The sequence below is a fragment of the Hypanus sabinus genome, chromosome 4 (genome assembly GCF_030144855.1).
Source record: "Hypanus sabinus isolate sHypSab1 chromosome 4, sHypSab1.hap1, whole genome shotgun sequence".
NCBI lineage: Eukaryota > Metazoa > Chordata > Chondrichthyes > Myliobatiformes > Dasyatidae > Hypanus > Hypanus sabinus.
In genome coordinates this window covers 15,881,251-15,906,583 of record NC_082709.1, presented here as the reverse complement: position 1 = coordinate 15,906,583, position 25,333 = coordinate 15,881,251, and the positions used below count along the sequence as shown (strand labels likewise).

Here is a 25,333-nt window from a genome sequence, read left to right as displayed (position 1 = left end):
ACCTCCATCACTGTGTGGTTTGGAGCCGCCACCAAGCAGGATAGAACCAGACTACAGCGCACAGTGAGGACTGCCGAGCACATCATTGGAGCCTCCCTGCCCTCTATTGTGGACCTGTACTCTTCCAGGTTGGGGAACATCATAAAGGACTCCTTCCATCCTGCGCACGGACTGTTTGAACTGCTTCCGTCTGGTAGGCGCTTCAGATCCCTCCAGACTAAGACTAATAGGCACTGGAGAAGTTTTTTCCCTACTGCGGTCACTTTGCTGAACAGTTAACTGCCGGTTAACTGTAGGCTAACTATTACTTGGATTGCACTACCTGTACATATAATCTATATTTTCATTTATATTTATCATTATTATTGTTATGAGCAGAGAGACAACATCTGCCGGAAGTAAATTCCTTGTATGTGCACAGGCACTTGGCGATTAAAGTCTGATTCTGATTGGTGCTGCAACTTTCTTCCTCGACAGTGTTTTGAAATCCCGTAACGGGATCACTTACCAGCAAAGACAGAGAGGTCCGTTGAAGTCTGATGGTACTATTTTTAAAAGTCTTTATTTATGAAAGGGGCACAAACATAAGATTAATACAAACACTCAAATATACGTAGTCACTACTTAATCTAAAAGTGCGGGTCTAATAATAACCATCAATAAGAAACTGCTCGATCGTTTGTCTAGGGGATAAATTAGAGTCCGATGGAAATATAAAAGTCACTCAAATTCCTGCAGGCTTCTGGCTTTCGGGGGGTGGGGGGGGGGGGCCGCTGGGTTTTCACTTGTTGGAGAGAGAGAGAGATTGGTGAGAAAAGAAAAACTTGCCCGGGTCTTTATGAAGCAAATCCGTTGAATCAGGGGAGCGGGCTTCCCCATAGTTAGCTAAAAGCGGTTTTCCGTGATTCCAGCCACAGATTCCAGGCCAAGAATCTAACGCACGTGGCTTCCTTCAAAATGGCTTCCCGCTACGACGGGATCGCTATCGTGTCTTCTTGGTGCTTCTGAAGGGATTGTCCCGACCCCTTTTATACTTCCTCACGGGGTCTCTGATGTCAATCAGGTTGGGATGATGCAATCTCTCTCTCAACCAGCGCACTTTGCCCGGGGGCTTTACACGTGGTCTCCATGAGACAGTAGTCAATGTCGCCTTATTTTGCATCGCGGTGGAACGCGGTATTCGGCACGTCTCTCTCTCTCCCACTTCCTGGGTCTACTGACCCCCCCTCAACTAGTGCTCTTGCGATTCTCACAAAGGAGGGGGCTGTGGACATTACACCTCCCCTCTTAAAGGTTTTTACCAGCGGTAAAAAAACAGATTCGTACAGTCTTACAGGATTTTTGTATCTAACACAATACACAAGCTTTTCTTTTCACAGAGTACTACAGTTATACATTCAAGTCAGTATCTAAACAGTTAACGATTGCAGTGTCCCTTTCTTTAATATCTTAACATCTCGTACCGTACTAAAGTCTTGTAGCATCAGACTTCAATTTAATAACCACCTTTATTTTTCTCTTTCCTTCAGCAACAAAACTAAGGAGGTATGATCTTAGCTTAGGTGCATCTACGAAAGTTTATGCGAATACTAATCGTTTCGGTCGTTTTACTTAACCGGCAGGTCTCCAAAGGGGCTGTCTTTATTATTCACAGGCTTTGGCGCAATCCCGTACAACCTGCTTTGCTGTTTAAAATGGCGTCCCCATTAACCGTCACCTCTTTTCCGGTGAGTCCCCCCATGGGGAACTTGAGTAATTTGGCATGGTGAACTCCTGCCCGCCTCGTTCATCGGGGTTATTTTATCAACACCATGCCCCAAACTTAGACCATTTCCACCCAATTCTTTAAGTTTACCCAGGTGGCTAGCCCTTTTTCCAGGACCCTTCAGGCTATTGGTTTTTAATTCGAACTCTTCGTTCAAGTAGCATTTCGAATGCGGCCTCTTCGCACCCCATCCTGGCATAATAATAGAGTGGGGGGCCCCCCGCTATCTCCTGGCTCACTCTGTGCGTGATCTGCCAGGTTTAAAATTTCTTCATTCGACTTGGGAACTACAGACTTTCCGTTTCCTTTAATAATAATCCTCATTCTCCCCCCCCCCCCCACCATTCTTAAATTCTGCATTAACTTTGAATCGACCTTCGAGTACAAACACCGGGTAGCTCACACTTCCCCCGGTTACCAAGGTTAACCCTTTTTCCACTGAACCAAGTCTATCTGACCCACAAGGACAGCCGCCCCGTTCCACTGAATCAAATACCTCAGACTTCTTCTGAGCTCCGTTACTAGGTTCAGCACCTCGTGCATCCCCATCTTGGACACACTCAAACGGGACATTAGCCTCTTCCAGGCATTCAATACCCGTACACTTTTTAAATCCTAAGTTCCCCCGTTTCTCCCAGGTACTCTCTGGGCAACTCCCTTCTGGAGTATACTCAACCCCGCGGGCTGAAACAACCTCATCTGCCAACCCAGCAGACTTCCTCGAGGTAAGGGCACCCTTTTCGTCTAGGGCTGCCCTCATTTCACTATCGGGAACACCTTTAGAAGTTTCAACTTCCTCAAACAGTTCTGCCAACCCAGACAGATCATCTATGTCCAACCCTGGACCTTCTAACCGCTCTATCGGTTCCGCGTCTTTATTTTCTGCCTCTAAGACCTTTCTCCTTGCTAAAGGTAGATCTACCTCCGCTCCCTTCTCCTCTTTCACTTTACTACTCTACGTTTTACCACCCTCTAAACCCTCGTGGTACAGGGTCCGTAGAAACGTCTCGGCCAGATCAAAACTGGCCCGATTTAAACTGCTCTCGTTCTCAGCTGCCTTTCCTGACAGGCTGCAGAGTGACCGTACATGTGGGATAGATTTGGGACTCCAGGGGCGGGGCCAACGCACTCGCCGGTCGGCAGGTCGGCATCATGGCTGCCCATACCTTACCTCCTGCTAAATCGTTACTGAGAAGAACGGCTGCGTCAGTTCTCGGGAATTCTGATGGCACCCCTATTTCAACGGGTCCAGACACCAACTCACAATCCATAATGACCTCATGTAAAGCCACCATTTCTATTCTTTTGCTGATCCCCTCTACCTTTACCATGCCCGTTTTTCGACCAAATTCTAGTACCTTACTGCTGATCAACGACAGCTCAGCCCCCGTGTCTCTCCAGATTCGTACGGGAACTGGTGTGTCTCCCTCCCTCACAGACAAGGTTCTGTGTGACAGACAAGTCTCAGAGCCTTCTCGTACTCTGTCTACCCTGGGCTCTCTGATCGATTTACTGATTACCACAGCACACCCGATAGGGACTGCGGCTTTCCCTCTTCCTATCTCTTTCCTCGGAGCAAAGCATCGAGATGCAATCTGCCTTCCCTGTCCACAATTCAAACAGGTCAAGCCCGGAAACCTCTGGCCGTCTTGCCTTTCCCCCTCAACCTTACCGCTAGCTCCCGGTGGGACCTCTGCCTCACTCGTCGGACTTTCTCGATCATTCCCACGGTCTCTCTGGGAACGTTTATTCGAGGAAAACTTTGTTTTGTGGGTTATGGCATATTCATCCATGAACCTAGCAAATTCTGAAATGGACTTATCCGGCTTCTCATTCAAATACATCCGGATCTCCTCCGAAACACAACCTTTAAATTCCTCAATCAACAGTAATTCCCTGAGACGCCCATAATCCTCGTCCACTTTTTCCACAGTGCACCAACGGTCCAAGAGCACACCCTTCTCATAGGCAAACTCGGTGTATGTCTGATTCCACCCTTTTCGTAAATTTCTGAACTTTTGTCTATATGCTTCAGCTACTAGCTCATAACCCCGGAGAATGGCCGCCTTTACTTGGTCATATTTCTCTTCCCCTTCCCCCTCTGTGGACAACGCCGCATATGTCCGCTGGGCCTTCCCTCTTAACACACTTTGCAACAACGCCACCCACTGCTCTTTGGGCCACTTCTGATTCACTGCCACCTTTTCAAAAAGCAAGAAGTAACTATCAACATCTGTCTCCTCGAACGGGGGTACTAACCTCAACGCCCAACTGATATCAAACCGCTCCTCTCGGTCTGACCCCTGACTTCATTGTTCTCACTTTAACTTCTCCATCTCCAAGTCATGTTTCCTCTGCTTCTCCTTCTCAGCCCTCTCCTTCTCCTTCTCGGCCCTCTCCTCCTTCTTGGCCCTCTCCTTCTCCTTCTCAGCCCTCTCCTTCTCCTTCTCGGCCCTCTCCTTCTCCTTCTCGGCCCTCTCCTTCTCCTTCTCGGCCCTCTCCTCCTTCTCGGCCCTCTCCTTCTCCTTCTCGGCCCTCTCCTTCTCCTTCTCGGCCCTCTCCTTCTCCTTCTCGGCCCTCTCCTTCTCCTTCTCGGCCCTCTCCTCCTTCTCGGCCCTCTCCTTCTCCTTCTTGGCCCTCTCCTTCTCCTTCTTGGCCCTCTCCTTCTCCTTCTCGGCCCTCTCCTCCTTCTCGGCCCTCTCCTTCTCCTTCTCGGCCCTCTCCTTCTCCTTCTCGGCCCTCTCCTTCTCCTTCTCGGCCCTCTCCTTCTCCTTCTCGGCCCTCTCCTTCTCCTTCTCGGCCCTCTCCTTCTTCTCAGCTGCTTCCAGCTCTTTTAACTTAATTTCATGTTCCCACCTTAATTTTTCCAACTCTAACTGATCTGCCCCACTAGCTGGTACCTTTTCAGGGATATTTTCCAATACCTCAGCTATAAACACATTCTTCCCAATATAATACTGAATTATTGCCCTTCGCACCTCCTGCTTTTTCATCGACAACCTCACCCCTGTGAGGTTTAACCCCTTCACCAATGTTATCAAGTCCGATTTGGAGGCCCCCTCCAATGCCTCCAGAGTCGGGTTTTCTATAAATTCCCCCATGTCCATCTTTGCTGGTTTCCCGTCTGGCTATTCGTGTAACCAGATCCAAGTTTTGGACCTACAAGCCCGATTCACTGGCCCTCCAATTTGGTGTCAAATCCTGAGACGAGAACCCCAATTGTTAAGAAATCCCGTAACGGGATCACTTACCAGCAAAGATAGAGAGGTCCGTTGAAGTCTGATGGTACTATTTTTAAAAGTCTTTATTTATGAAAGGGGCACAAACATAAGATTAATACAAACACTCAAATATACGTAGTCACTATTTAAACTAAAAGCGCGGGTCTAATAATAACCATCAATAAGAAACTGCTCAATCGTTTGTCTAGGGGATAAATTAGTCCGATGGAAATATAAAAGTCACTCAAATTCCTGCAGGCTTCTGGCTTTCGGTGGGGGGGGGGGGGGGGGGGCCGCTGGGTTTTCACTTGTTGGAGAAAGAGAGAGAGATTGGTGAGAAAAGAAAAACTTGCCCGGGTCTTTATGAAGCAAATCCATTGAATCAGGGGAGCGGGCTTCCCCATTGTTAGCTAAAAACGGTTTTCCGTGATTCCAGCCACAGATTCCAGGCCAAGAATCTAACGCACGTGGCTTCCTTCAAAATGGCTTCCCGCTACGATGGGATCGCTATCGTGTCTTCTTGGTGCGTCTGAAGGGGTTGTCGTCCCCCCCCCCCCCAGGGTTGAGATGATGCAATCTCTCTCTCAACCAGCCCACTTTGCCCAAGGGCTTTACACGTGGTCTCCATGAGACAATAGTCAATGTCGCCTTATTTTGCATCGCAGTGGAACGCGGTATTCGGCACGTCTCTCTCTCCCACTTCCTGGGTCTACTGATCCCCCCTCAACTAGTGCTCTTGCGATTCTCACAAAGGAGGGGGCTGCGGACATAACAACAGATTCTGTCAATTCCCTCTTTATGTCCTGATTCTTTGTCCTACTTATTTCCTGAACTTCACCTGTCCCTCAATGTAGAGAGAGCATCTAAAAAGAGTAAATGTACGAGAATGGTTTTAAATAAACGTGTGAGAAATGGACAAGGCAAGAGGAGAGAATAGGAAAGCAATGTCAAGGCTAAAATGCTATCTGCTATGACCTTACTGAATGGTGTGGCAGACTCAAGGCAGTGACTCGTCGACTCCTGCTCCCACTTATGAGAGCACGAGCTGCTTGAAATGGAAGGCAAAGGCATAAAGATGGGGTAAAAGTATTTGTGATATTGGCCAAACCATACCCAGAATTCTTCAAGGAGATCAATATCAGAAATATTGCACGGCCTACGGGTTTCCAAATAAGGAAAATGCAGCCTGTAATGAGGGGAGGGGAGGGGAACTCCGCACTCTCTGTTAGACAGCTATTGCAGTATGACTTCTTACAAGGAGTACAACAAAATTGTCCATCAATTACAAAAGGTATAGGTGGCATGGGTCTCATTCACAGGGAAGTGCATATAGACATGAGAACTGGGGATATTCTGATTTGATCTGGGCAATCGTGCAGCTGGCTCAGTGAAGAAAGCAGCCCAAGGCAAAGAGAAGTTCCTGTACGTTGAAGGGAGAACTATCGCAAGCAGATCGTCGGCTTCAGATTCACACTGACTATGGAAAAAGTTCTGTATGAAGCCCGAGACCAGAGCCAGATGAAGGGGAAAGGAGCAGAGGGCAAAGAAATTGATGGGCTCGCCAAAAAAAAAGAGAAAATAGAAAAGTGTGGTAAACATTTACTGTGCTAAGTAGATTCAGTTCTACATGCCAGTTACTTCCCTGGCAACTCTACAAAGCTAAACCAAACTGTTCTCAACTTGATGACATATTTCAATTAACTTTTTTGCTCTCTTATCTATGCCATGATCCAACTTCATTCAAACATAACTGTTACCTTCAATTGACTCAATTCTCCCTCTTACTTTCATTAGCAGCCCAAGTTCATCCAAAACTCTGCTGTCCAAACAGATAAAGGTTGAAGGGTTTCAGTCTAAAACATAAACCGTTTACTCCTCTGCTTGGTCTGTGGAGTCCCTCCAGCATTCTGTGTGGGAAGGTTGCAAACAACCTGATTTTGTCTGAAGAATACCAGGGGAAGATAATAGAACTTGTGAAAAGGTACCAGAGATTTTTTTAAACTTTGTTTCCTCTTGGAAGTCAGGAGTAGCATGTTCCAGTGAGGAAGAGAGACAAGGATGCAAGTCATTAACGTGAGAAATTCCACAGATACAGGAAATCCAAATCAACACACAAAATGCTGGAGGCACTCAGCAGGTCAGGCAGCATCAATGTAAATGAGTAAACATTCAACATTTCAGCCAAGACCCATTATCAGGACTGGAAGAAGAAGAAAAAGACGACAAGGGGAAGGAGGACAGCCAGAGGTGATAGGTGAAGCCAGGTGGGTAGGAAAGGATGCAGGGTGAGGATAGGTTAGGTGAGTGGGCAAATTCATGGCAGATGCAATTCAATGTGGATAAATGTGAGGTTATCCACTTTGGTTGCAAGACCAGGAAAACAGATTATTATCTGAACGGTGGCTGATTAGGAAAAGGGGAGGTGCAATGAGACCTGGGTGTCATTGTATACCAGTCATTGAAGGTGGGCATGCAGGTACAGCAGGCGGTGAAAAAGGCAAATGGTATATTGGCATTCATAGCAAAAGGATTTGAGTACAGGAGCAGGGAGGTTCTACTGCAGTTGTGCAAGGCCTTGGTGAGACCGCACCATTTAGAAGATTGAGGGGGGATCTTATTGAAACGTATAAAATTCTAAAGGGATTGGACAAGCTAGATGCAGGAAGATTGTTTCCAATGTTGGGGAAGTCCAGAACGAGGGGTCACAGTTTAATGATAAAGGGGAAGCCTTTTAGGACCGAGATGAGGAAAAACTTCTTCACACAGAGAGTGGTGAATCTGTGGAATTCTCTGCCACAGGAAACAGTTGAGGCCGGTTCATTGGTTATATTTAAGAGGGAGTTAGATATGGCCCTTGTGGCTAAAGGGATCGGGGGTATGGAGAGAAAGCAGGTACAGGGTTCTGAGTTGGAAGATCAGTCATGATCATACTGAATGGCAGTGCAGGCTTGAAGGGCCAAATGGCCTACTCCTGCACCCATTTTCTATGTTTCTAAAGGGCTGGAGAGGAAGTAATCTGAAAAGGAGAGGAGGGTGGACCATAGGAAAAGGGCAAGGAGGGGATCTAGGGGGAGGTGATAGACAGATGAGAAGAGGCAAGAGGCCAGAAGAAATGGGGAGGGGAAGGGGGAGAAAAAACTTAAACCAGAAGGAGAAATTAGTATTCATGCCATTAGTTTGTAGACCACTCAGAGGGAATACAAGGTGTTGCTCCTCCATCCTGAGGATGGCACACGGACCAACATGCCACAACAGGAATGGCAGATGGAGTGGGGACGTTCAATGAAGAATGGCAAGTGGTGCATTCCAGTGAGGAGAAAAAGACTGGTACTTTGGACAATGAGAGAGGTTGTAAATTTAGATAAAAGAAAATCAAAGCAGCTGCAAGGTTTAGGAAGATGAAATCAGGTCGGCCCCTTGAGGAGTTATGTCATTGCCATTTGGTCCCCTTGATTCCCTGTTTAGTTCTTTCATGCCTTCTATGTGTTTGGTGAGTAGGATTAAGTTATACATACATTAAAAATAAGAGGGTAACTCATATTCCAGGACATGTTAATATTGAGAAGGAGAAGGAGATGATATCACACTCCTTGAAGAACATTAAGAGTTCAGGGCCTATTGACATCTACCCTAGGTTAAAGCGAGGAGTTTGCTGGGGTACTGACATAGATCTCTGTGTTCTCTATAGCCACAGGTGGAGTCCTGGTTATAAAATGGGCTTTGTCACATGAACATTGAAACAGAGTAAGTGTGTTGTTTGCGTCAACAACCAATACAATCTGAGGCGGTGCTGGGGGCATTTTGCAAGTGACATGCCCACAACTTAGTCCTTGGAATGTGGGAGCATCTGGAGGAAACCCACAGGGTCACAGGGGGAAGGTACAAACTCCTTACAGAAAGTGGAGAGGATTAAACTCTGTCCACCGGCGCTGTAAAACATTATGCTAACCCCTGTGCTAACTGGGCCGGCGAGAACTGAAGAGAGGCCAACATTGTTCTTTTGTTTAAGGTGGGCAATGGGGTGGTCCAACAAATCAGACTGATGAGCCTCAACTCATTGGTAGGGAAGCTAGTGAACAGCATTCTAAAGTGAGGGGCGCAAGGGGGAAGTTTAAAAGGAGGAATGTCAGGCACGACCCTATCCCTACCCCAGCAGCACAGAATGCTAAGTAACTAGAACGTACATAATTCTCTGTAACTTCCACCATCTCCAGTAGGATCCCACCACCAAGCACAGCTTTCCTTTCCCACCCTCTGCCTTCTGCAGGGATCGCTCCCTATGAGACTCCCTTGTCCAGTCTTCCCTCCCCAATGATTTTTCTCCTGGCAATTATTCTTGCAAGTGGAACAACTGCTACACCTGTCCTTATGCCTCCTCCCTCACTACTATTCAGGGCCCCAAACAGTCCTTCCAGGTGAGACAACACTTCAGCTGCGAGTCTGCTGGGGTCAGCTATTGTATCCGGTGGCCTCTTCTATATCAGTGAGACCCGATGTAGACTGGGAGAACATTTCACCGAGCATCTACACTCTGTCCACCAGAAAAAGTAGGATCTCTCAGTTTCACCCATTTTAATTCCACTTCCCATTCCCATTCCGTTATGTCCATCCATGGCCTCCTCTACTGTCGTGATGAAGCCGCACACAGGTCGGAGGAGCAACATCTTATATTACATCTGGGTGGATGTATTGAACACCAATTTCTCCAACTTCTGGTGATGCCACCTTCCTCCTTCACCATTCCTCATCCCCTTTTCCCTCTCTCACCTCATCTCCTTCCTCTGGTGCTCCTCCCCTTTTTCTTTCTTCCATGGCCTTCGGTCCTCTCCCATTAGATTCCCCCTTTTCCAGCCCAGTATCTCTTTCACCAATCAACTTCCCAGCTCTTTACTTCACCATCCCCACCCTCTCTTCTGACTCCTCATCTTTTTCTCTCTCCAGTCCTGCTAAAGGGTCTCGGCCTGAAACATCCACTATACACTTTTCCAAAGATGCTGCCTGGCTAGCTGAGTTCCTCCAGCATTTTGTGTGTGTTATGTGGTGAAGGGGGAATGGGTTATGAATGCAGATACAATAGTAGTATTTAAGAGGCACATGAACATGCAGGGATGGAAGGATATGGATCATGGATGGGCAGAGGGAATTAATTGAATATCTGGAATAGCAGAGTCATGATGGGCCCAAGAGCCTGTTGCTTTGCTGTACTGCTCAGAATCTCATGATGCTTCTTAAAACCCCAAACACTCTTATAAAACTATTGATCACCTGCTCCACCTTCCCAATCTTTAGCTCAGGGAATTGGTTAAAAAAATAAACAACTTGTTTTATAATGTCCACATTGAATTTTTGGGTGGTGGGGTGGAGAAACCAAAACAATCGTGATCACTGTGATACTAACAGCCTCCAGCAAAGTGGCCCAAACACAGCATCAGTGCAGTTGAACGATGTGGCAAAGATGGCAATTCCACTGCCCACGTCTCAATACTTATTTAAGTGCAGATATCTCATTCACTACGTTTCATAAAAAGGAATTGATTCCTGAACACCATGGATGAAGTTGGCCTCTTCTCTCCACCTCTCTAACTTTTTCACAGCTGTTTCTCTTCTCAATTATCTTTCTTTTTTCATTCTAATAACATATTGGGTGGTGTGGTGTAGCTACCTCTCTACCAAAGGAGGCGTAAGGTGCTCTTTCCCTCCACTAGCCTGCAGGTCATCCTTGGGCAAGGTGAGGCATCTGCTTAGCGCTACGTGTGAGCAGCGGGTACATATCACAAGTCTTGGTCGTGTGACCACTGACGCCAGGCAGCCAATTACTAAAGAGAATTGATAATAGTTGGAGTTATCCATCTTGTAAAGACATTGCCCAGTGAAAGGCACTTGCGTAGAAAAAAAAATTGGCATGAACAATCATGATCACGAGACCATGATCACCCATGTCAATACGACATGGCACACAATGATGATAATTGAACTTGAGATACAAATTTGCCCATGGGCACACAACATGTTTAACAATTAAATTTTCCTTGCAGGATAACAGACCTCTTATTAAGGGCACATTATTATTTTGTAATGCCCGAGCCAATTAAATCAAATTATTCAATAGACAGTATGTCAAGATGCACTAAAGCTACACAACAATGCATAGAAAACACAAAAGGTTAAGCGAGTGTCAATGCAGTATTTATCATCTGTCTACAAAATAAATCCAGATGCTCGTGTCCAAATTAGTTCTAGTTTAGTTCATCCTCCTTCACAAAATTATACAGACAAAATAAGCTTTATTTGTTACATGTACAGCGCTATACAAAAGTCATATATAGCCAGGGTGCCCAAAACATTTGCACAGTATTGTACTGTAATAAATATGTATTGCTCTGTACTACTGCTGCAAAAATAAAAATCACAGATTTCATAACACATGTAAGTGATGATAAACCTGATTCTGACATCCATCTCTTGTGGACTGAGAGTGGGAAAGGGGCAGGGAAAAGGGAAGTCACAGTTGGGAAAAGGGGAAGGGAGAGGGGAGGGAGCAGAAAGCACCAGACAAACATTCTGTAGTGATCAATAAGCAATTTGTTTGGAATCAATTGACCTTGCCTGGTGTCTCAGTACCTATACCAGCCTCTGTTAAATGTGCAATGATGAATGGAATTAAGTGGTCGAGGTAGGATTTCAACAATACTTACGGCTGGCAGAGCTTGACCAGATCTTGGTCAGTGGTGCCTGGTGGCAGTCCTCGGATGTAAAGGTTTGTCTTACTAAGCTGTTCCCACCCTGCATTATTGCTGCTACTGCTATTATTGTTGCTGTTCGTGAGGGGACTGGGTGGAGCCATTGGATGTGACGTGGGTGCACAGGAAGTCTGCAAAGAGAAAAAAGTACACTTAACTTCAAACTTCAATTTGCATATTTATTAAACTCATCAGGCAAACAACATATTTCTTATACTACCAACACATTTGTATGAAGATTCTTTACACTTCATGAAAAGTTTTCATCAATATACAAAACTCCTATATCATATTATCCACTGCTGCTAAAATGGAAATGCATTAAGGGAATGGTAAGCACCAGAGACTCTGCATATGCTAGAGATCTCTAGCAACACACACGAAGTACGAGAGGAACTCAGCAAGTGAGACAGCATCCATGGAGAGCATTACACGGTTAAAGTTTCAGGCCAAATCCCTGACTAGAACTATGTCATGGAATGCAACTTTAAGCCTCCAATTTTTTTTTTGTGATTCAGATGTTAGTGTTCAATGCCTTAAAATTCTCTTGCACCAAACATAAAATTTACCCATCCAGTTCAAAAGTTCTCCAAAATGCTGGCGAGTCTGCACTTGGAGTATCATGTTCATTGTTTGTCATCCTCCTTAGCAAAGATGTTATCAAACTAGAAAAAGTACAGAAAAGATTTGCAAAGATGTTGCCTGGACTTGAGAGACCGACTTATAGGGAGAGATTAGACAGGCTTGCATGTCTTCTTTGGAGTATAGGGAACTGAGAAGTGATCTTATAGAATACAAAATCATGAAAGGCATTGATAGGGTGAATGCACTCAGTCATTGTCACCACCTAGGAAATCATGATCTAGAGGGTAGAGGTTAAGGGCGAGAGGGGAAACCTTTTGTAGGAAACAGAAAGGAAACCTTTCTCTTACACAAAGGATGGTGTCCTTTTGGAATGAGCTGCCACAGGAAGTGGTTGAGGCAGGTAAAATAACAATTAGTCATGTTACATGGAATGGAAAGATTTCGAATGGGATTAGCTTGCAGGGGGCACCTTGGTCTAAGAGACTAAAGACTAAGGAGCTGGTGGTAGACCTGAGGAGGGCCAAGGCACCGGTGACTCCTGTTTCCATCCAAGGGGTCAGTGTGGACATAGTGGAGGATTACAAATACCTGGGGATACGAATTGACAATAAACTGGACTAGTCAAAGAACACTGAGGCTGTCTACAAGAAGGGTCAGAGCCATCTCTACTTCCTGAGGAGACTGAGGTCATTTAACATCTGCCAGACGATGCTGAGGATGTTCTACGAGTCTGTGGTGGCCAGTGCTATCATGTTTGCTGTTGTGTGCTGGGGCAGCAGGCTGAGGGTAGCAGACACCAACAGAATCAACAAACTCATTCATAAGGCCAGTGATGTTGTTGGGGTGGAACTGGACTCTCTGACAGTGGTGTCTGAAAAGAGGATGCTGTCCAAGTTGCATACCATCTTGGACAATGACTCCCATCCACTCCATAACATACTGGTTAGGCACAGGAGTACATTCAGCCAGAGACTCATTCCACCGAGAGACAACACTGAGCATCATAAGAAGTCATTCCTGCCTGTGGCCATCAAACTTTACAACTCCTCCCTCAGAGTGTCAGACACTCTGAGCCAATAGGCTAGTCCTGGACTTATTTCCACTTGGCATAATTTAATTATCATTTAATTATTTTGTTTTTATTTTGCTATATTTCTACTCTATTCTTGGTTGGTGCGACTGTAACGAAACCCAATTTCCCTCGGGATCAATAAAGTATGTCTGTCAGTCAGCGTGATGCCCCAACCACCAATTCTGTGCTGAGTAACTATGACTCTCAAAACTCATTCTCAATTGCACATACAAAACTGCACCTGTTGGCTAAATTAGATAGCTCCAGAATTAATGATGGCAATGTACTAATTTCCTACTTTCTGTTCATTGTTATAAATTCCACATCAAACTAGCACTGACCACTTTAGTGCCGGCAAGTCGTAGAATCAGTTCAACCTCACGCTCATCTCCTCAAGTTCACCTGTACGTTACAAAGTGTATGCACACTGGGAAGATCTGGGTCCTTATTTTGAAACACATGTAACGCCCTGGGATAGGTTTCACTGCTAATGTAATGGTTTCTCTGTAGCAGCAGTGTTTAGGTTATGACTAGAGACAACAGGGGCTTTGGAATGTGTGGTGCCGAATGAAGGGAGGTTTTTCTTTCTTGTGTGCCTCGAGCGAGGGATTTGTGGGTATTTGGTCGCCGGAAGATGGATTGTGAGGATGTCAGAAAGGAGAGGTTGTAGATTGCAGGACTGAGTGGACTTGGAATGGGGTCAAGAGTCAACAGCACCCAAGGGAAAATCGATGGAGGACTAACGGACGGGAAACTGTGAGCACCAAGGTGCACATTAGGCTGTTTCATTAAAATGGGCCCATTTCTTTTTGTTTTCTTTACTAAACCTCCAGTTAAATTAAAAAAATATAAAGCCAGATCGTTTAATTGAATATGGTGTACTGTTTGTTATTTCTTGGTACCGATTTGTAACAGGAGAACACGTCATGCAGCATCCACACAAACAAGATTTCACCAGTTTGGCTGGTGCAGTGACTGCCTCCCCCTACACTAAAACAGCCCGCCAAACCCGGGGGTTACAGATTCTAAAAAGAAAATGTTTTATATTATTTATAAATAAAAAACACACATCCACCCACTTTCTTGTGAAGTTGCCATTGGACCTCCAGACATACTGAGAAAATATTCAGAAAGGTAAGTTTGACACAAACTGGAACAGTCAATCCCCAGAGACTTGGCTCAGCACATGATGATGCTCAGTGAATGAACCTTCAATCTCATACTGCACAAAGCACCACATTTCCATCACACAGATAACAAAGTTCTATTGGCTTTTATGACACTGATCAACAGAAAGGACTCTTTTCATAAGACATGGGAGCAGAATTAGGCCACTTGGCCCATTGAGTGAGCTCTGCCATTCCCGTCAATGTGAAAACAAATTTCTACAAATTGGTCTAAATTCATTACAATTATTAAACTCTAAATAATTGATTGCAATAGTATTCACCCCCTTCAAGTCAGTATTTAGTACCTACACTTTTGGTAGCAATTACAGCCTTGAGTCTATGTGGATAAGTCTCTGTCAGCTTTGCAAATCTGGAGACTGCACTTTCTCCCCCAATTTTCTTTGCAAAACTGTTCAAGCTCTGTCAGATTGCATGGGGATCATGAGTGAAGAGCCCTCTTCAAGTCCAGCCACAAATTCTCAACTGAACTCTGACTTGGCCACTCCAGGACATGAACATTTTTGTTTTTAAGCCATTCCTGTGTAGCTTTGGCTTTATGCTTGGGGTTATTGCCTTGCTGGAAAACTAATCTTCCCCCAAGTTGTAGCTCTCTCGCTGACTGTATCAGGTTTTCCTCCAAGAGTTTGCTGCATTCATTTTACCCTCAACTTTCCCAAGCCTTCCAGGGCCTGCTGCAGTGAAGCATCCCCACAGCATGATGCAGCCACCACTGTGCTTCACGGTAGGGACGGTGTGCTTCTGATGATGTGAGGTGTTTGGCTTATGCCAAAGATAGCGTTTAGTCTGATGGTCAAAAAGCTCAATTTTGGTTTCATCAGACCACAGCACCTTCTTGCAGCTGACTTCAAAATATCCCATGTGCCTTATGGCAAACTCGCGCTGAGAGTTTATGTGAGTTTCCACCCTCCCCCCCCCCCCCCCAACACAGCGGCTTTCTCTTTGCCAGTCTCCCATAAAGCTGTGACTGGTGAAGTCACTGAGTCAACATTGTTGTATGCACAGTCTTTCCCATCTCAGACACTGAAGTTTGTATCTCTTCCAGAGTTGTCATAGGTCTCTTCGTGGCTTCCCTCACTAGTCCCTTTCTTGCTTGGTCACTCAGTTTTTGGGGACAACCTACTGTAGGCAGATTTACAACTGTGCCACATTCTTTCCACTTCAATGATTTACTTAACTGTACTCCAAGGGATATTCAGTGACTTGGAAATTTTCTTGTATCCATCTTTTGGTGCTCTTCAATAATGTTTTTGCAGAGTTGCTTATAGTGTTCTTTTGTCTTCATGGTGTAGTTTTCACCAGGATACCGACTCACCAGCAGTTGGACTTTCCAGATAGAGGTGTATTTTACTACAATCAATTGAAACACCTTGACTGCACACAGGGATCTCCATTTAACTATTTTGTGTAATTGGTTGTCCCAGTGATGATCTGGTGTGTTATATTAAGGGGGGGGGGGGGGCAGTGAATAATTATTCAATTATTTTGGGTTTTATATTTGTAATTAATTCAGATCACTGTACAGATTTTTTCCACTTTGACACGAAATAAGTCTTTTCCTGTTGATCAGTGCCAAAAAAGCCAAATTAAATCCACTGTGATTCAATATTGTAAAACAATAAAAAATGAAAACCTCCAAGGAGGGGTGAATACTTTTTTTTAATAGGCACTGTATATATATTGTAATTCATTGTTGTTGTTGTTACATCTTGGATTGCTGCAGCAATGCAAGACACATTTCAGGACATATGCCAATGACCTTAAACCTGATTCTTCGTCATCATCATCATATGCCATACCATATGATGTAGGGGATCATGGTCTCATAACCATGATTCTTTTTGGCAAATTTTTCTACAGAACTGGTTTGCCATTGCCTTCTTTGGAGCAGTGTCTTTACAAGATGGATGACCCCAGCCATTATCAATACTCTTCAGAGATTGTCTGCCTGGTGGTTGCAAAACCAGGACTTGTGATGTGCGCATCAACTGTCCTTGCAGCCGTCCACCACCTCCTCTTGTGGCTTCCTGACCCTGATTGGGGTGGGAGAAGGGTCGAAGCACACTGCCCAAGGGTGACCTGCAGGCTAGCAGAGGGAAGGAGCATCTTCTTTGGCAAGGATGCAAATCCACTTTGTCAGATGTGTACATGTGGGGGTGAACCCATCTTTTATCTGTTCTCGTAATCGTATCGTAAGTTGTTTTGCCTCGCACTGTAGTGCTGCTGCAAAGCAACAAATTTCACAACATGTCAGTGGTTCTTCAAGGCAAAAACTGCATGAACAATGGATGAATGGGCACGATGTGTCATAGGATGTGGGCAACCAGGCGTCAGAGGATTTCAGGCATACAGACAGTAGAATAAGGGAAGCTGACAGTAATCTGAAGCTGACAGATTGCAATTGTGCAATCAGAAAGTTGTGAAGTCATGGATGTGGTCTTCAAATTCAAGTTCAGTATCCTTTACCCATTCACATGTATGCGGCTAAACAAAACATCAATCCTCTGTGGCCAAGGTGCAAAACAACATACATATACTCACACACAGCACATATAGTTACGATCCAGCACATACAGTCACAAAATAATACTATCACCAGTCTCTAAGTGGCATGGCCTAAAATTGATGGTGCATGGGTTGTCGTCTTGGAGCCACGTTTCTGTGAAAATAAGCATGCAGCAGTACATCATCTCACTCTAGGTGAGTACCCTTTAACCTCGGATGGATTTGAGTGTGCTGCCACACTTCTCCCTCACTGCTTTCAACCTATCCACCCCAGGGTGGTTGTAACAGGCGAGGACTTGGTCCATACAATAAGCCAAGGCTAAGTAGGTCCTCTGCTAGCAGTCTCGCTAACATTCAGGACTTATAGTATTTTGGTTTATTTAATGTCAAATAGAGTTTTGTAATCATAAAACAAACATGTAAGACAAACATCTGTACCATCTGTTGAACCCGGGGAGGGTGGGATATCGGCAACCATCTTACTGGAAGGATAACTGGACAGCTGAGGCAGGGCCCAAACCAGGAAATGTCACAAAGTCCAAGTTTACATACACTATGTTAAATCAGATAAGTTGTACAAGGTCAAATTTTGATCAAATTTAACACCAAGGCTATAAATAGTTTGGTTCAATTTCTTACCATTTGCCACACAGAGGGATGGAAGTGGTTGCTAGGAAACAAAGGTTCTCATAGGTACTGCCTACAGGTCACAGTAATGGTTAGTTGAAATTCATTTATTTATCACAAGTACACTCTGTGGCAATTTTATTAGGTACCTTCTGTACTTAATAAATTGGCTGCTAAGTGTATGTTTGTGGCCTTCTGCTGCTAAAGCCCATCCACTTCAAGGTTTGATACATTGCGCATTCAGGGACACTCTTCTGCACACCACTTTTGTAACACGCCTTCCTGTCAGATTGAACCAGTCTAACCATTCTCTTCTGACCCCTCTCGTTAACAAGGTGTTTTTGCCCACAAAATTGGCACTCACAGGACAATTTTATCTTTTCCCACACACCATTCTCCGGAAATTCTGGGATTTTCACGCACAACAGTCCCCAGGAGATCAGGAGCTTCCGAGATGATCCAACCACTCCATTAGGCACCAACAGCAATCATTCCATTGTTACAGTGACTTAGATCACATTTCTTCCCCAAGTCTGATATTTAATCTCCACAACAAGTATACATCGAGTTGCTGCCTCATGATTAGATTTGTGCATTAATGAGCAGGTGGACCAAAAAAAAGTGACCACTGAGAGTATATTGAGAGGGCACCGAATATACAGTGAAATGCACTGGTCATTTCTATTCAGACCCGACACAAACCCAAGGATATGACGGGGGCAGCCTGCAAGTATTGTCAAGTGTTCTGGTGCCAACATAGCATGCCCATCATGTACAAAACAACAAACAGAAGAACAACATGACGTCCCTTTCCCACCCACCCTACCATCTCACACACAGTTGCACCTCCACGTCTCTGACCCCCAAACACAGACTTCCAGACATCTGGCCTCTAGTCCCTACAGAGAGTGGTGTGGACAGCCCAGCGCATCTGTAAACGTGAACTTCACACTATTCAGGACATTTACTAAGACAGAAATGTAAAAAGGGCCTGGAGGATCATTGGAGGTCCAAGTCACCCCAACCACAAACTGTTCCAGCTGCTACCATCTGGGAAGCGGTACCGCAGCATAAAAGCCAGGACCAACGGGTTCTGGGACAGCTTCTTCCACCAGGCCATCAGACTGATTAATTCACTGATACAATTGTATTTCTATGGACATAAGATCTTTACTCCTCATGTACGTGAAGGATGCGAGTAATATAGTCAATTCAGCCATGCAGGTATTGGGCCTCCGACTTCCAGACACACCCACTCAGTGGCTTCAAGATTTGGTTTCTCGGTCTCCAGATTCACTGACTTCCGAGGTTCAACCTTCAGGATTAGGCCTCCAGTATCAATCCCAGGACATCAAACTCCTGACTTGCACTGACCTCTGACCCAGAGTTTCTCCAACTTGGGAGTCACTGGCTCTTGTGCCTCCTGCCCGAATGGTACTCCAACTCCAGGATGGGGGGGGGGGGGGGGGGGGGGGAGAGAGGTGGCGTTAACCAGACCTTGTCTTCAAGAGCCGCTAAGGACGTGGACAATGGGGATTTGTCCTCAACCACCAGACAGCACCGTGGACTTTCACCTGTGGAGTGTTCCCACCTGGGCTCCAACCACCAGTTTCTGACCCTGTCCTCTAATTCCTCTGATCCCTTATCAGTTTTGTACAGAGCACCTGATAAAAGGGATCCGATAAGCCGCCTGCACACATTAGTTCCGTCTGGATTTTGCCTGTAATTGAGGTCAGATGCCAGCATTCTGTGGCCAGGGGTGGTTCATGGTGATCCTGTGCTGAGGAGTATTAATATGGTTTCAATCTGGCCCTTCACCGAAATGAGTTTCTGGAACTTCATTAAAAGTTAAAGCAGAGTGGTTTGGTTTTTAATATAATCAAAAAAAATGTTTTTGATTTGGTCCAAGTATCTTTTAGAATCATAGAAAAACACAGCACAGAAACAGGACCTTCGACCTATCTTGTCCTTGCCAAACTCTTTAAACTGCCAAGTCCCATTGACCTGCACCCAGACCATAGTCGCCATTACTGTCCCATCCACGTACCTATCTAAACTTCCCTTAAATGTTGAAATCAAAAATCGCATCCACCATTTGTGCTGGTCGCTTGTTCCACACTCTGAGTGTAGAACTTCAGGTCGTCAATTTTTTTAAAAAATTTGTTTTCTAATTGTATGCATTTCAACTCTAAGTGATCCAAGATATGGGGTCAGAGAATAGGCCACCTGGGTCAAAGGTCATAATTATGAAGCCAAGTTCTACTGTGGAAAGATTAAACTAAAAAGGTAGGATTTGATCAGAATTTGTAATAGCATAAAGGTTATAGAGGTGAAGGAAATCAAAAAGCAGCATACACCAAGGTGGATCAAGAGTGAACCTTGAATGTGAATTAGATTTCCATTTTGCTGCTTTCCAAAAAAAAATTTGTACTGATGCACCTGATTAGATGTTAGTCTTCGTATGGATGGAGTTGCAAAAAAGAAGAAGCATATTTAATGCAACTTGTTTATAAACTCCAAAATTGACTTCAATATTGCTGTGATAGTGATGTACAAATTCCAACCAGAGAAACTTGGTCGAAGGGCATTTATAAGGAAAGACATCTGAATTTGCCTAGTCCGGAGGAAGCAATTCTGAGAGGCTAGACTTGAAAGCATGAGTGTAGATATGAAGTAGTTGGACAATAAGGGTAACGGAAGAAATGTAAAAGGAGTGAAGATATTTTTCTTGCATTTTCTTTTGATATAGAAGATGGCCCTTTGATCCATTAAGTCAATGCCAGCTTTAAGTGTAAAAACATCTCTCCACATTTCCTTATAACCCATTTCCTCACATGCTCATCAATAACCCACGTTCCCACCTCCCTGATTCTCCAACTACCCCTCTGTAAAAGAGACAACTTAATCAACATACCAATCAACGAGCCTTTGGTATATGGGAGAAAAGCAGAGTATCCAGGGGAAAGCCATGTCATTACAGGAAATCTGGACTGCCATCACGGAGAAATCTCTTTAGCCAGAGGGTGGCAGATCTGTGGATTTCGTTGCCACAGGCAGTATGGAAGCCATGTCACTGGGTATATTTAAGGTTGATGTTGATAGATTCTTGATTAGTTAGGATCTGAGGGGCTATGGGGAGAAGGCAGGAGATTGGCACTGACAGGGAAATCTATCCATATGTGACATTTAAGTTTCATAGTTCTAACAAATTAGAAAAGCTCTTTTACATCCACTGTGCATTTGGGACCATGAGCCAATGAGCTGTTCTGCCAATTATTGGTGCAAACATTCTAAAAAAAATTCAGGGAGACTTTGGAAGAGAATGCAAGTTGAAAATTGCATTAGTAATCCAATATTTAGAATTTCATAGTTCCATCAAATTAGAGAAGCTATTTTACATCCACTGTGCATTAGGAGCCATGAGTCAATGAACTTCTCTGCCAATATCAGCACATGAGCTTTTAAAAAAATAATTTTCAAGGAGACTTTGGAAGAGAATGCAAGTTGAAAATTGCATTAGTAATCCAATATTTGGAATTACACATCAATATGAACATTTTTGTCATATTTAAGTCATTGGCTCAGTTTGATCATGTGTCATATTTGGCTTCAATTTGGAAATTCTTCATTATGAGATAAATATTTTTTAAAGCTGTCACTGAATAATTGATCAAGCCTGTTAAATATGATTTTGCTCCCATCTTTAGTTTCTACCTCACCACTTCATTGCAGATGTTCACTTGCGGTAAGCCCACCATTTTTCAAGGAAACTTTCTACAGCTGTGCCTTGGCAATGGTACTAACAGCACAAAGTAAGTGCAGCCTCACCCTGTGAAAGGCAAGGTAGTCTGTTAATATCGTGTAATGCTTTTTTGGGTGATGTGCTTTTGCAGTTGAATTACTCTGAAAGCTACGAGATAGAGGAGTGAAACTTCAAGTCACGGTAATGTGCTAGGCTAAGGCGCAGAATATGAAGCTTAGCTTCTGATACTAATTGAACCTGTTTTCAGACAGACAGACATATTTTATTGATCCCGAAGGAAATTGGGTTTCATTTCAGTCGCACCAACCAAGAATAGTGTAGAAATATAGCAATATCAAACCAAAAATAATTAAATAATAAGTACATTATTCTAAGTGGAAATAAGCCCAGGACCAGCCTATTGGCTCAGGGTGTCTGACACTCCAAGGGAGGAGTTGTAAAGTTTGATGGCCACAGGCAGGAATGACTTCCTACGACGCTCAGTGTTACATCTCAGTGGAATGAGTCTCTGGCTGAACGTACTCCTGTGCCTAACCAGTACATTATGGAGTAGATAGGAGACATTGTTCAAGATGGCATGCAACTAGGTATGTACAGGTGGAGATACGTCTCTACCAAAGGAAGTGCAAGCCATTTGTTCCATCTACTATCCTGCACGTCACCCTTGGGTAAGGTGCAGCACCTGTTTAGCCCCCAACCCCCAATCAGGGTCACATGAAGCCATGGGAGCAGGTGATGGACATCACAAACCCTGATTATGCGACCATCGACTCCAGGCAGGCAATCTCTGAAGAACATTGATAATGGCTGGGGTCACCCATCTTGTAAAGACACTGCCTAGGTGGTAATGGCAAACTGCTTTGCAAATAGCAAAATTTGCAAAGAACAATCATGGTTGTGTACCCATGATCACCCACGGCATACAACATGACAGATAAAGAAGATGACACTAAAACACCAAAACATATGGTGAAATGCACCAAATCCATGAAGAAGTGCTAGAGGCAGTCCAAAAGTTTTGCAATGTTTCTTACATCAACAAAGCATGCCCACAACTTTAATAACCAAGCCCACCCGTGCAACTTTAGAGTGACAGCTCTCAGCCTCTGCCCATCTGCTGGGAGTAGAAGTCCAGCCAGGTGATCATACTTGCCCAAGAGTGGGCATTGGTTGGCATGCCAGGTATCCTCAAAGGAGGTGTAGCATTGATCAAGTGTGTTAGCTCTCCTGACTCCACACGTGACATGTTGCTGGTACAGTGCCTTGAAAAAGTATTGAGCCCTCACAAATATATTCACATTTTACTGTCTCATTTTCTAAATTTAAATGAGGTCAGGAGTTTTGGGAGCTAATCATCAAAAGACTGTGCATAATAAATCACAATTCACTGAAAACTAAAAACCAAAATCATGAGGCTGAATAAGTATTCATCCCCTTTGTAATTACTATGCTAACTTTCCTCAGATATGACACTGTATATTACCTTGTCAACTCACCAAGTTTGTTGATGTAGGAAACTGGATGATCACCTGTTTTCAATGAATTTATAAGAATAAATACCCCCTCTCTCTGTAACGTCTAACAGTATGGCAGATTTTCATCAGACCAAATCAAAATGAAGGCAGAAAAGCATTCAAGAAAAGTCAGGGAAATGATCATAGATAAGCAGAGATCTGGGGAAGGGTACAAGATTTTCTCAAGTTTTCTGATGACTCTGCCAGAGTTGGATGCATCAGCAAGGGAGATGAGGCGGAGTACAGGGCTATGATGGGAAACTTTGTCACATGGTGTGAGCAGAATCATCTGCTGCTTAATGTGAAAAAGACTAAGGAGCTGGTGGTGGACCTGAGGAGGGTTAAGGCACTGGTGACCCCTGTTTTCATCCAATGGGTCAGTGTGGACTTAGTGGAGGATTACAACTACCTGGGGATATGAATTGACAATAAACTGGACTGGTCAAAGAACACTGAGGCTGTCTATAAGAAGGGTCAGAGCCATCTCTACTTCCTGAGGAGACTGAGGTCCTTTAACATCTGCTGGACGATGCTGAGGATGTTCTACGAGTCTGTGGTGGCCAGTGTTATCATGTTTACTGTTGTGTGCTGGGGCAGCAGGCTGAGGGTAGCAGACACCAACAGAATCAACAAACTCATTCATAAGGCCAGTGATGTTGTGGGGGTGGAACCGGACTCTCTGACGGTGGTGTCTGAAAAGAGGATGCTGTCCAAGTTGCACGCCATCTTGGACAATGTCTCCCATCCACTCCATAATGTATTGGTTAGGCACAGGAGTACATTCAGTCAGAGACTCATTCCACCGAGATGCAAAACTGAGCAACATAAGAAGCCATTCCTGCCTGTGGCCATCAAACTTTACAACTCCTCCCTCGGAGTGTCAGACACCCTGAGCCAATAGGCTGGTCCTGGACTTATTTCCACTTGGAATAATTTACTTACTATTATTTAATTATTTATGGTTTTATATTGCTATATTTCTACACTATTCTTCATTGGTGCGACTGTAATGAAACTCAATTTCCCTTGGGATCAATAAAGTATGTCTGTCTGTCAAAGGCACTGAGCATACCTTAGAATGCCCAGCAGTCCATCGTGAAAAAGTGGAAAACATATGAAAGCACAGCCACATTGGCTAGGTCAGGCCACTCCTCTGAACTTGGTCACCAGAGAAAAATGGCACTTGTAAGAGAGGCTACTGTGATGGCAACAGTCACTGAGTGAGCTGCAGATGTCAGTGGCTGTAACTGGAAATGAAGTTCATGACTCCATAATCTCAAAGGCCTTGTACAGAAAGGGTACTTATAGAAGAGTGACAAAGAAGAACCACTAGCTATAAAAAAGTATATTCTTGCTCATAAAGACTTTGCAAAGCATCACTTAGAAAATACTGTGAAGATGTGGAAGGTCTTGTGGTCAGATGACATAAAAGTGTAACTTTTTGGCCTCCACACAAAGTAGTATGTGTGGCATAAATCTAATACTGCACATCATCCACGTAACATTATCCCTAATGTGAAGAATGGTGGAATTTGGAGCAAACACAAGGAAATCTGCAGATGCTGGAAATTCAAGCAAGACACACAAAATGCTGGTGGAACACAGTAGGCCAGGCAGCATCTATAGGGAGAAGCGCTGTCGAAGTTTCGGGCCAAGACCCTTCGTCAGGACAGTCACATCGCGTCTCCCTATAGATGCTGCCTGGCCTGCTGTGTTCCACCAGCATTTTGTGTATGTTATCATGCTTTGGAGATGCTTTTCAGCAGCAGAGACTGAAAATCTGGTCAGGATTTATGGGAAATTGAACGCTGTTAAATAGAGAGAGATACTGGATTAAAACTTGCGAGCTGCTGCCAGAAAGCTTAAACTGGGGAGGAAGTTCATCTTTCAGCAGGACACACAGTGAGAGTAAACATGGAGTGGCTTCAATTTAAAAAAAAAATTAATACCCTTGAGTGGTCCAGTCAGAGTCCTGACCTTAACCTGGATAAACATCTCTGGCAAGACCTCAAGATTGCTGTCCACTGCTGCTCCCCAACTAACTTGGCTCAGTTTGAGAAATTTTGCAAGGAGGAATGAGCAAATCTCCATGTTGTGCAAGGCTACTATAGACTTATCCAAAAAGACTACTGGCTGTAAAATCTGAGAGAGGTGGTTCAACTAAGTATTGAGCAAAGGGGAACATAGTTTTGAACTACTGACATTTCAGTTTTTGAATTTTTATTTTTTCCATTTGGACTCTGTGAAAAAGGAGCACGCGATTCACAAATAAAAATCTGTAGTTAACTTGATCGAAATCCATGGTTGTAATGAAATGTCGACTGTTCACTCTTTTCCATGGATTCTGCCTGACC

At 44.3% G+C, this 25,333-nt stretch overlaps 1 protein-coding gene across 3 annotated transcripts in view; it reads right to left on the bottom strand.

Annotated features, from left to right (window-relative positions):
* LOC132392516 (RNA-binding motif, single-stranded-interacting protein 1-like) overlaps nt 1-25,333 on the bottom strand; it is a 206,236-nt gene that overhangs the window by 112,114 nt on the left and 68,789 nt on the right. For all 3 annotated transcript variants that reach the window (XM_059966468.1, XM_059966469.1, XM_059966470.1), the window contains exon 2: nt 11,682-11,857. In XM_059966468.1, coding sequence (XP_059822451.1) covers nt 11,682-11,857 — 176 coding nt within the window. The remainder of the gene's footprint in view (nt 1-11,681; nt 11,858-25,333) is intronic.